Below are 13065 nucleotides of genomic sequence, written 5' to 3'. Positions count from 1 at the left end.
AATTTTTAGTCATTTCAGCCAACAAAGCACCCATTAGTCATATCAACTAATACAATTCAACATTAAACTGCAGCCTTTGGCAAGTTGACGTGGACATATATAGCCTGTGAATGAAGTGCACTAATTAATCCTCCAGGATGTGTGTTTTTTAAGCATTAACTCCATAATTGCTGTCTTGGTGCTCAAGCGACTCTGCAAACCTCTCTCTACGTTATTGAAAAAAACTATGATGAAATTGGGCCAAATGTTTATCAAGCATTTTCTGCAGTTTTATCTGCACACCCAAGGATTGTCCAAGTTCTCACCTGTTGTATGACAGCTGATCAAAAAAATTGCAGGTGTACACCATTCAAATCAATGGATTAACAGAAACTGTTTGCTTTGCAGCCAGAAATTATGAATAATGCTTGCACAGTTGGCAAAAGTGCAAAAACGTTATACTTTTGATAGTATTTAGTTTTGCCTTCCACCACAGCGAGGAGGTGCCTGGTGAACTCACTGTGGTGGATGTTAATTTGTGTTTATTGTGTGTTTTGTCATTTTTACTATATGTAGGACTGCAAGGCAACAAAATTTCGTTCAGACCGCAAGGACTGAATGACAATAAAGGCTACTTGTTACTTGTTACAAGCATCTTGAAATCTAATATTTTGCACAATACAGACTACAGGTACTAACTATAGCCAGCAAATCATGCTACTTCAGCAAGATATCAGCAACATTAATCACAAATGAACTCGTAATCAGATTTATATATAAATTATAATTAATTTCCAAATTAGGCCAAGTATTTGTAAAGAAAAACCATTGAGATGAAATTAGGAAAGAGAAACAAAAAGGAGGGAATACAGGACTGGCAATACTGCAAGCTGCAATGGTTAAAACTTACATATAATGAGCTATTTGCTTATATGTCCCACATCCACTAAATTATGGATATAAAATTTTTGAACAAATCACAGACCGTATATTTGACACTGCAGTACCAGTAAATAACCATAGTGCATAAGAAGTGTACCATATTTCCATTTCTACATCGTAGACTGATGGGGTGAGGTTCTGCAGTCTGCAATGTCAAAAATGAAAAAAAATTCTTATTTAGTAAAAGAGATCACTATAACCAGTCTGAGCTTAGGTTTTGCCAAAAAAACATTTGCGACAGCAAACTATGTATAATATTCTTAACACAAGATCAATCATCAATTAAAGTGTTAATTGTTCCATTATACCCTTTTTATGAAACCAAATGTATGTAGATACCTCATAACTGCACATAGATGCAACACTTGAAAAACTAACTTTTTGATCTGATGAAGCCTGGGTATTTTCTATTAAAATGAAAAATTATGCAAAAGCTGTTTGATTTACTTCTCTACTGCCTGTTTACATTTTAAATGTATATTTTTATACATCACTTTTCAAGTTTTGGCTTAATACCTGGACAGTGCAATTTTCCCTGCTTTCATGATAAATATGTAAAAACAATACTATAAGTTAAGTAATGTATGAAACCTTCAGCAGACACAACATACAAGGCATGTTCAAACAGCCACTGTCTAGAATACCTAGAATGTCAATTTTCTGTAGTTGGCCGATCACTATTTTGAGACAATATTAACAGGCAGTGTTGAAGTCATGAGCTTGAAAAAAATTAAATTAAATCTCCAAATATTTTTGCACACGGAAATTATTTTTATACCAGCCTTTTCAGAATTACCTTTGGAAATTTTGTATTAAATACTACTTAAGATTCCATCAAGTTAGCAACAAAATACATTCAATGAATACCATTATGGCTGGGCCATTGAATTCTCATGAAAGATCCCACACCTGATGATTTTTATCTTCTAACTTCCTAGTCCATACATTTTATCAAATAAAAACACTGGGTCTTGGGCTGAAAACGTTTTATTCATTTCCTGATATGGGTTGAAACTATTTCAACTGAAACTGCACTCATTTCATCAGGCATTCCACCTGCAACATATATGCCATTGCACTAAATGAATAAAAAATGTTCAAATTAACCTCAGCTCTTGAAGTTAAGCAAATTATAATGTCTCTGACCAGACTAAATCATACACTAATGCAAATACATCCTTGTATGAATTATACAAAATGTAATACTAGTGAAATTAAGGGTTACAAAAGAGTTTACACAATAATCAAATCTAAACTGTATTATGCTCTGAATTGTTGTTGAGTAACTCGGGCATTGCTTCTCACAGCCAGAAAAATACCAACTTTTAAATGTTGTGCTCCCAATCCACTCATGACAACATCCTCCATTAGCTTGGGAATTTAACCTTCTACAGAGTAGAGTCCAGCCATTGGAAGGGTACCAACTGGAGAGGTAGTCTGCTCCTGCTCCTCCACAAAAGTGAAGAAAAATATAATTTTCTTACTATTCTTTGAATGGCTTCCAGTTTGCTGTTGAGGCCTCTTGTTGAACTTGAATGCATGATACATGCACCACCCAAGTTTGCATGCATTTTTCAGACGGTAAAATGTAAGACAAAAGTCGCCACACATCCCTTCAATGTTTAGCCAATGCTGATTTCAGCAGCCAGAATGTTAAATGCTAAGAACCAACATGACACCGATCGTCTGACCAGAAATATGCATATACTAAGTCTACTTTTGTAGTGTAAACTTTGTATAATACATTCCAATTCCTCTCCTGAATCTCCAAACAGCTTTTGCTAAAAGTGGCCCAGGGTGAATACACAAATACCAGAGCCAAGTTTGATGCCACTGATCTAACACAAAAATTAGATGTACTACCAGAAAAATAAAAATATCACTCAGTTTTGTTACTGGGCTACAGTTTGACAGTTTGTACATTTGACAGTGCTGTACTCTGGGAAAACAATATTTACATTAAAACATCTCAAATATTGTGCAATACATATTTCGGCATCCTCTGAATTCAAGGCCTCATGTTGTGTCCGCTATACCGGCAATAAGCATTAGACCAACTAGTACCAATATTTTCACGTGGTATACACATGCTCTCTCTCTCTCTCTCTCTCTCAAGGTGTGCACCTCTTATTCCCACATTTCAAATGACCATAATCTGTATGTTTCACTGAAATCCTAGTGATGACATAAACTTTGGTTAAATGTCCCACCCAGTCTAGGGTGGAATTATTCTAAACGCTATAATTCACTTAACCATTTACTTGCACAAGCCTTTGATAAGTGTGAAGGTCAAAATTAAATGTAGGTCTGACATTTCAACGATTAAGATTTGTGTTCCTGTATTTATGTTTAATTAATAAATTTGGAAAACCATATACGTATTCTTACTTTTCTTCCATCACTGGCATGACAGTTTACATTCAGTGGAGTAAGCAGTGCCATGAGCTTCTCTTCATTACCACTCCTGAAATGAAATAAAAAGCAAATTAAAATAATAATTAGAATTTTATCAATTTTAGCAACTAAAGAGGTGATGTTTTGAAAAATAATGGATCTTGTAAGTAGAGTCAATAAAATAGGACAAAATTAAAAGTTCAAGAAGGAACTGCAAACGCGGGAAAATCGAAGGTAGACAAAAATGCAGGAGAAACTCAGCGGGTGAGGCAGCATTTATGGAGCGAAGGAAATAGGCAACGTTTCGGGTCAAAACCCTTCTTCAGACCCTTCGTCTGAAGAAGGGTTTCGACCCGAAACGTTACCTATTTCCTTCGCTCCATAGATGCTGCCTCACCCGCTAAGTTTCTCCAGCATTTTTGTCTACCCAAAATTAAAAGTTCTCTGACCCTGATCTCAGGAGTTATAGTGATTAATTATAGAAAGGTAGCTGTTGTTCCAAACCTTTGGTCACTAAGTACACTTCAAATTACAGTGCACGAAGTTACACAAAACCCCAAAATTGTGAAACATACTATCATATACCTACTCACTATTCTAGGTCTACAAATTGATTTTTGTTGCTCACTCCTGTGTTTACAATATTATTATCATGTACAAGGAACTATAAATGGTGGAATCTTGAGGAAAGCGTAATGTGCTGGAGTAACTTTGCAGGTCAGGCAGCATTTCTGGAGAACATTGATAGGCGATATTTCAGGCTGAAGAAGGGTCCTGACAAACCTTTGCCTATCCATGGACTCCACAGATGCTGCCCGACCCATTGAGCTATTCCAACACTTTGTATTTCTGGAATTTATGATCAATTTCCCCCTAATTCAAATCTATTTTTTTCCTGCCGGAAAAAGGAGTTAGAGGTATGGCATAGAAATCCACTTCCAAAGTAACCATGAAAAGAGGGATTAAAATGTGATTTAATCATTTAATCAAAAGCTTGACTCTTATAACATGAGCCCAGCATTAGAGTTTCTAATTTCAAATGGGACCATTTAAACGCAAATCTTCATTTATCATTCAGCGTGTATATATTTAATTAGTATATTTTAGAGTTTATTAACTAAAGGCATTTTGGGGCTATAAACTAGTATAAACTTTGATATAAACCAGCATCCGCAGTTCTTTTTTTATTACATTTTGGGGCTGACATGAACAGAAGTAGCAGCAGGTCACTCGCCCCCTTGTGCATTCTCTGCTACTTAAAACTTTTTTTTGCGACTTACATTAAGAGCAAAATACATAGACAATTAACCTGCCAGCACATCTTTGGAGTGTTGGTGGAAATCAGAGCACTAGGCAGAAATTTGAGGTCAGAGAGGATGCACAAACTCCACAGAGTACCCACGATTCACAGTTAAACCTAGGTCTCTAACTGGTCCACTGTGCTACTTGTAAGTTAACCTAAAGGCTCTTTGCATTCTCCATTCAATACAGATTCATGGGCAACTTTGTATCTTCCAGCTTCTATAAATTACTGTCGTCGAATTGATGGAGTCCTGAAATATATCAACCATTGCACCCACCATCTCCACAGCCAGTTCCTTCAAAATCTTGATGCATATTGTCGGGGTTTATTGACTTTCAGTCCTATTAATCACTCAAATACTAATATTTATTGGTGCTAATTTCTTTTAGCTCTTCATTCAATCTTAAAGCCAATGCTCTATTTCAGCAAAATTTTGAGTATTTTCCATGAATGTAACACAATCTTTAATTACTCTACTTAAGATCCATAGCTGAATTTCCCCCTTGGATTATTATGCGTTCAAGGGATATTTATTTGTTGTAAATTAATGTACTCTTTAAATATTAACATTGTTTGCTTACTGCCATATTTTATTGATGATTCTTAATCAACTATTGCTAACTTATGCTTCGTACATTCAGAGTTTGCTTTGTTTAATTTTATGGTCCTGGAGTCAGAAATAATTAAGTTAATTTAACTTTTGTCTAAAATTCTATCATATTATGATCAATCTTCCATAAAGACCACTGAACAACCAGATTATTAACCATTATTCACAGTTAAACCTAGGTCTCTAACTGGTCCACTGTGCTACTTGTAAGTTAACTTAAAGGCTCTTTGCATTCTCCATTCAATACAGATTCATGGGCAACTTTGTATCTGGACAATGTTAGATCTAAAAAGCTTGCTCCTCTTCCCCCACCGCCAAAAAAAATCCTTGTTTCTCAACATCCAGATCTTGAAAACCATATTTTATATACTTCATGAATTACTCCTCCATATTAATGCTGCACATTTTATATGCATATTCAATTAGAGATTTATGTCTGCTATCATTATTGTTTTACCAATATTGCATGTTCTCCAATTTCCAGACTTGTACCATGTGCCATATTACCACTATGCTTTGGAAGTCTACCAACATCTCCCACTAAAGTACTCCACCTCTTGCTTCACCAAATGGATTCTACCTTTTGGTTTTCTGAGCTAGGATTATCTCTCACATCTGCCTATATTGCATCGTTTATTATTGGGTCTACCCCTCTTTCCCATTTTTGCTTATTGCTTGTAAAAGTTAAGGATCCTGGAACATTTAATTCAATCTTGATTATCCTGTTGAAAATACTGCAAGAAATCAGATAAAGAATCCCCAATTTTTATCTTTGTACAATGTCTCCCTGCTTTGACATTAAATGGAAGAAAACCCATGTTAGTAGAAGTATTTTTCTGCAACGTTCTGACTACGTTTATAATATGTCCGTTTTGAGCTCCCACGTAGAAAATGAATTGAGATATCTTCAATCACAAGAATCAAGCTAGCACCTCTTCTGGATTTCTGACCAATCTCCCAGATTACAGGGGAATCATATGTACCAAATTCTAACATTTGCTTAATAACATAGGAAGGCAAAGGCAACCAGTAGAAAAAATAGGATTTGTCTAAGTTTTACTAATTTAAGTCCATGAATAAACAGCAAAGTTACTGGTAAGAGTGACTGCTCAGGAAAGAACAGTCACTACCAAGAGCATCCTAAAGGCTGAATAAGCAGAGATACACAAGTGCTTTTCACAGGAATAGTTCACAGACCTGGCTTTCAGACTTGTGAAATAAAATACATTTTTATTTTCTTAATTTTTGTAGCTTGTAATATTAATTACAGACAGAGAAGTCCTGATTTTAGAATTAGTGAAGTTGTAAGATATTTCTGTTTCAGTGGCCAAACCGAAAATTGATCTGAATGGGAAATGGGACGCTAGGATGTCATTGCCTATTGAAACAATACAGGATAGCAGAAACTATTGTTTGTAAACCATACAATAAAATCTTCCAGACTCCTCCTCCTGGCAATCATTCATGGCTGAAACAGACTGGCTGGATCCTTGGCATCAAATGTGAGCCAGAGATGAATTTTGATAACTACCAAACTATCAAGATTTCCTTCTCCCCTTCCCCCCCTATATTCAGTCACGTTGTTACCCCTTAGCTTGACCAAACCAATCTCTGTGTATGCCCGAACTCAGTTTGTACACATCTCAATTTCAAAAACCTTATTTTTTTCAAACGCCTCCATGGCCTTGCTTCACTATCTTTAAGTCCCTCTGTTGTCACATCCTTCCAAGGGATTTATATTCCCAATCTTTTAAAGGCAGCTGACTTTAATTGCTCCATCATTATTAGGCCTGTCTTCATCTGCAAAATCCCTTCTTATACCATAAAGGAGTGTAGATAGGGTTGATCACAGAAACTATTCCTCGTATCAGACGGATAAAATTAAAGGACTAAATTTAGGGTAAAGTGTAAGAGATTTAGATGAGATATTGAGGAATCCTTTTACACCCATAAAGTGGTGCGTAACTGGAATATTTGGGAGAGCAGTGGAAGCAAAACAGTGACAACATTTAAGATACAATAAGTGAAGTTAAGGTGAAAAGGAATATCAGGAATTCAGTTGATGGAATCCATTACAGAAAATTTGCAATTTCATAAATTTAATTTTTGGTTTGTATGTAAAACCTGGAAAAGACAAAACTGCCTCAAACAGTCTTAAAAAAAATATTTCCTTTTATTCATTAAACATAAACCAAAATTTTCATACAAGCATTATATTAATATACTAAATTAAGAAAATAATTTCTGCCACTTACCTAGCTGCTTCTAGAAGTTCATCCTTCTTGTATTCACCTATGTGATTAAGCAAAATATCTTGTTGGTGCTATGACCAGAAAACCATACTTCCAATCTTCATCCTATTATATTTTAACGGAGTGTATGGGAATAGACAACTATTGCCATCACAACCATAAGGTGGTAATGATAGTAACGCTACATATGTCAACACATGGAGGTGGTCCTCGACCGCAAAAATGCCTAGCACTTGCAGATTCACATGGATTCCCATAAAAACAGCGGTATCAGTAATGCAACGCAGTGATTCCCTTTAGCATTGATCTCTAAGTGCTAAGTGAGAGACCAATGTGAAGTGGCAGACAAAATGTTAGAGCTGTTGCTCTAAATCCCTTAAACCTCTACAGTTTTGCCTAATAACTCTGGAGATCAAGATTTTCTATTTGATTGCTTCTTCCATATTAGCTGTATTGTTGCTCGCATGGTGTTAGTGCAATCAGGGGGGCTGTACATATACATTTTGCAGTGTTTGTCTACATAGCATTTTTGAGAAATGTTTTCATGCCCCAAGTAGGTTTGTTTAATTTATGCAAATTTCCACTGAATGGTACATTTTGACAGTGCCAATTCTGCCATCAGCTAAACATCCATAATAGCATATTGACAGCAAGTTTGTCTTTTTGCAAGTGTGATCTTCATTGAAGATTCAAGCTAAGGAGAATGTACAAAAGATGACCATTCACCGAGTTGGAGATGTAAAAGGAGATATTGATCTAAGATGGGTAAATAAAATTAAGCTAAAAATGTCATTGTTCAGCAGAATTGTTAAATAAGGTAAAATGGCCTTTACTTGTTTCTCTCATTAAATGGCTTTTAAATCAGTTGCAAAATCACATTACCATTTCAAGTCTTAAGACAATTCTGAAAATAGCTTCAGGAATAAACAATAATACGTAATAATTTCACAAGCAGCAGTTCAAGAAACTAATGCTTGCTGCTGATTGTATGTGATATTAAGAACAGAACTTACCTTATTAATTTGTATAAATATGATGAGTACTAAAAATCATCTTTTCAGTAGCATCGCAGTGGGGCAATAGTGGAGGAGGAGAAGACAATGGGAAAACTAAGCTTCTCTTACCTGTTAGTACTGCTTTTGCAGAAGGATCAGACAAGTCTTGAGCAGTTTTCCCATCAGTATTCTTAATGTTGGGGTCAGCTCCGTGTTGCAGAAGAACTACATAAAAAATACAGAAGCAGCATCTCATTTGTCGAACACAAACACTATTTAAAAATTATAACACATTGCATAAAATATAAATTGCAGCAGCATCTTACCACTGTCAATTAAATCAAAAGACAAAATGAGCTAAGACTTTCATAATATAAAACATTCTTACGATACAATGCACTTCCCCAGTTTTCAAAGGAGGTATGCCCAGCAGTAAATATAAATATCAATGCAATACCAATGACAAGCTTCACACTTTGTACAATTTGTCTTTTACTCAGCAATCCAATAAATAACTGCCATTGTAGAATTGCTGATGGAGTGAAATCATTGTACTTGCAAAAACCTCAACACTGACAGCAAGAGATGAATTTATAACATCACATATAATAATCTGATTAAATGGTAATTGACAAACAATAATTAATATGATACAACGCCGAGCAGAGCCATTGTGACGTCATCAGCGAAAAACAGTTGGTTTTGTTTTCAATGTTTTTTTAGATTATTGAACATTTTGATTAATAACTCGAAAAATAAAGCATGAATTTTTCAAATAAGACGATTTCGGAGTCCACGGGATCAATCTCTACCGGAATATGTAAATATTTTACCGTTAGAGCGTCGATTTTTTGAGAAGATGTGATTACACACACACACACATCCAAGATCAGAGTTTTAAGTATATATAAGATAAGATGAGGAACTGCAGATGCTGGCTTACAGAAAAATATACAAAGTGGTGGAGTAACAAAGGGTCAGGATGCATCTCAGGAGAACATGAATAGGACACGTTTTGATTCAGAACCCTTCAGACTTTTTATTTGATGCTTTAAATCCCTTTTTCATTAGAGAAGGCAGCTGCATCAAATTAAATGTTTGCTTTGTTGAACTTCAGCCAACAATATGCAGAAGTGCCCATTTAAAGTGCCAGTTTACTTGTTTTTAAAAGCCATGGTTGTAATTATTATTCAGATAAAACTTTCCCTTGTATTCTTGGGTGAACGAGGTGGGAGAGATGATGGCAAACATGGAAAGAAAAACATCCCGAGGTTAGGGTTGAACCCGGATCTCTGGCTCTGTGAGACAGCAGCACTACCAGTTGCACAACGCTACCACCCTTAAAGATTTTGGCCTAGCTTCTGCTCTTTTTGAAAATGACAAGTGGATATTTTGCACTGACAAAAAATTAGATTATGGGAGCTTATTTTCCTTTCTCATTTCTGGAATGTCTATTAAATAACACTTTCTTGCCATTGCCAGTCCCGAACCATTATAACCATATAACAATTACAGCACGGAAACAGGCCATCTCGGCCCTACAAGTCCGTGCCGAACAATTTTTTTCCCTTAGTCCCACCTGCCTGCACTCATACCATAACCCTCCATTCCCTTCTCATCCATATGCCTATCCAATTTATTCTTAAATGATACCAACGAACCTGCCGCCACCACTTCCACTGGAAGCTCATTCCACACCGCTACCACTCTCTGAGTAAAGAAGTTCCCCCTCATGTTACCCCTAAACTTCTGTCCCTTAATTCTGAAGTCATGTCCTCTTGTTTGAATCTTCCCTATTCTCAAAGGGAAAAGCTTGATCACATCAACTCTGTCTATCCCTCTCATCATTTTAAAGACCTCTATCAAGTCCCCCCTTAACCTTCTGTGCTCCAGAGAATAAAGACCTAACTTATTCAACCTATCTCTGTTATCCATTTTTGTGTCAAATCACTTCACATTATCAATAATTTTGCAAACATAATTACTTACCAATGCAGACATCAATCTTTCCTTTGATTGCTGCCTCGTGCAAAGGAGTATAATTCCAATTGTCTCGAGCATTTGAATCTGCTCCATGACACAGCAGCAAACTGACGACTTCTGCATGACCAAATGAGCAGGCGTTATGGAGTGGGATCAGTCCGCCATCATCACGTGCATGAACATTTGCACCATTTTGTAAGAGGTGTTCTACAACATCCTTTCTTCCAAATCCTGCAACAAGAAAATCAATCTTAATCAACCGTAAACCATTATCATATAATCAAATATTTCAGTTTCACACAAAAATTGCGCAGGGTATTTTTTCCCCCAGAATTTAGCAGTGGATTAACTTACCCCATAATATTCAAACTGATATTTATCAAACTAATCACCTTAACATTTTTGAAAAGATCAAGCCCTTGAGTAAACATAAATAAACAGGAAAAAATATACTGTATTATTTAGGGGTTTCAGAATAATGTTAGCATTAATATTTTTGGGTCTTCTTACCAAAATGTTATTCTTTTTCCAAGGGCAGCTACACAATCATGAAACTAGGAATTCAGCATATACAGTGCCCTCCATAATGTTTGGGACACAGACCTTTAGTTATTTGCCTCTGCACACAATTTGAGATTTGTAATAGAAAATTACATGTGGTCAAAGTACATATTGTCAGATTTTAATAAAGGCCATTTTTATACATTTTGGTTTCACCATGTAGAAATTACAGCAGTGTTTATACATAGTCACCCCAATTCAGGGCACCATAATGTTTGGGACACAGCAATGTAATGTAAATTAAAGTAGTCATGTTTAGTATTTTGTTGCATATCCTTTGCATGCAATGACTGCTTGAAGTCTGTGATTCATGGACATCACCAATTGCTGGGTATCTTCTCTGGTGATGCTCTGCCAGGCCTGTATTGCAGCCATCTTTAGCTTATGCTTGTTTTGGGGACTAGTCCCCTTCAGTTTTCTCTTCAGTGTATAAAAGGCATGCTCAATTGGGTTCCGATCGGGTGATTGACTTGGCCACTCAAGAATTGACCATTTTCTAAGCTTTGAAAAACTCCTTTGGTGCTTTAGCAGTATGTTTGGGACCATTGTCTTGCTGTAGAATGAACCACCGGCCAATGTGTTTTGAGGCATTTGTGCAAAATTGAGCAGATAGGATGTGTCTATACACTGCAGAATTCATTATGCTACTACCATCAGCAGTTGTATCATCAATGAAGATAAGTGAGCCAGTACCTTCAGCAGCCATACATGCCCAGGCCATAACACCCCCACCACCATGTTTCATAGATGATGTGGTATGCTTTGGATCTTGGGCAGTTCCTTCTCTCCTCCATACTTTGCTCTTGCCATCACTCTGATATGTTAATCTTCATCTCATCTGTCAACAAGACCTTTTTCCAGAACTGTGGTTGCACTTTTTAGTACTTCTTGGCAAACTGTAACCCGGCCATCCTATTTTTGCAGCAAACCAGTGGTTTGCATCTCGCAGTGTAGCCTCTGTATTTTTGTTCATGAAGTCTTCTGTGGACAGTAGTCATTGGCAAATCCACATCTGACTCCTGAAGAGTTTCTGATCTGTCGGACAGGTGTTTGGGGATTTTTCTTTATTATAAAGAATTCTGTCATCAGCTGTGGAGGTTTTCCTTGGCCTGCCAATCCCTTTGCGATTAGTAAGTTCACCAGTGCTCTCTTTCTTCTTAATGATGTTCCAAACAGTTGATTTTGGTAAGCCTAAGGTTTGGCTGATGTCTCTAACAGTTTTATTTTTGTTTCTCAGTTTCATAATGGCTTCTTTGACTTTCATTGGGTCCTCATGCTGATAACGGTAATGGAAAGACTGGAGGAAAGACTCGGTGCTGAGAGCTCTCTTATACCTGCATTAAGGAGGCAATTAAACACATCTGAGCAATTACAAACACCTGTGAAGCCATGTGTCCCAAACATTATGGTGCCCTGAAATGGGAGGACGATGTATAAACACAGCTGTTTCTACAATAATTTCTACATGGTGAAACCAAAATGTATTAAAATACTCTTTAATAAAATCTGACAATGTGCAGTTTAACCACATCTGATTTTTTTCTATTACAAATCTCAAATTGTGGAGTACAGAGGCAAATAAATAAATGATGGGTCTTTGTCCCAAACATTATGGAGGGCACTGTATTTTATTCTCCACTAATAATTTATAGGCATTATAAACAGTATTTTACTTAAAGATCCAATCTTAAACAAAAAACACATAGCAATATTCTTCTAACATTATACTGCACGTCGAGTGGTTTATAATTGATGATCTTTAAGAATTATCAGTCTATAACCATGAGGATCTTCATGTTAGATTAAGCACAATTAACAGGAAAATAAGCCACATTGCAGTCATTGTTCCAGTGAATCAAACCTCCTTGGTAGGGAGTGGAAAAGTGACATGAAAGGCATTAATAATTAAATGGTCCTTCACGAGGAAAATGGAAACCATATTCAGCCATCTGCTTCATGACTCAGGCAAAACATCTCAATAGGGCATGCACATCTCCAAACAGATTAGTTTGGAAAACGGCACTTGCTGGTGGACTGAAAAATTGA

General features: G+C 36.3%; 1 protein-coding gene across 2 annotated transcripts in view; it reads right to left on the bottom strand.

Annotated features, from left to right (window-relative positions):
• tnks (tankyrase) overlaps positions 1–13065 on the bottom strand; it is a 93825-nt gene that overhangs the window by 57477 nt on the left and 23283 nt on the right. Inside the window, exons 2-6 of one of the 2 annotated variants that reach the window (XM_033017907.1) lie at positions 10465–10689; positions 8605–8700; positions 7484–7520; positions 3310–3385; positions 1019–1066 (exon numbers count right to left, since the gene is read on the bottom strand). In XM_033017907.1, the coding sequence (XP_032873798.1) occupies positions 1019–1066; positions 3310–3385; positions 7484–7520; positions 8605–8700; positions 10465–10689 (482 nt within the window). The remainder of the gene's footprint in view (positions 1–1018; positions 1067–3309; positions 3386–7483; positions 7521–8604; positions 8701–10464; positions 10690–13065) is intronic. The other variant, XM_033017908.1, reaches the window with a different exon arrangement.

This window comes from Amblyraja radiata, chromosome 3, assembly GCF_010909765.2.
Source record: "Amblyraja radiata isolate CabotCenter1 chromosome 3, sAmbRad1.1.pri, whole genome shotgun sequence".
NCBI lineage: Eukaryota > Metazoa > Chordata > Chondrichthyes > Rajiformes > Rajidae > Amblyraja > Amblyraja radiata.
This window is presented reverse-complemented; position numbering and strand designations above follow the sequence as displayed.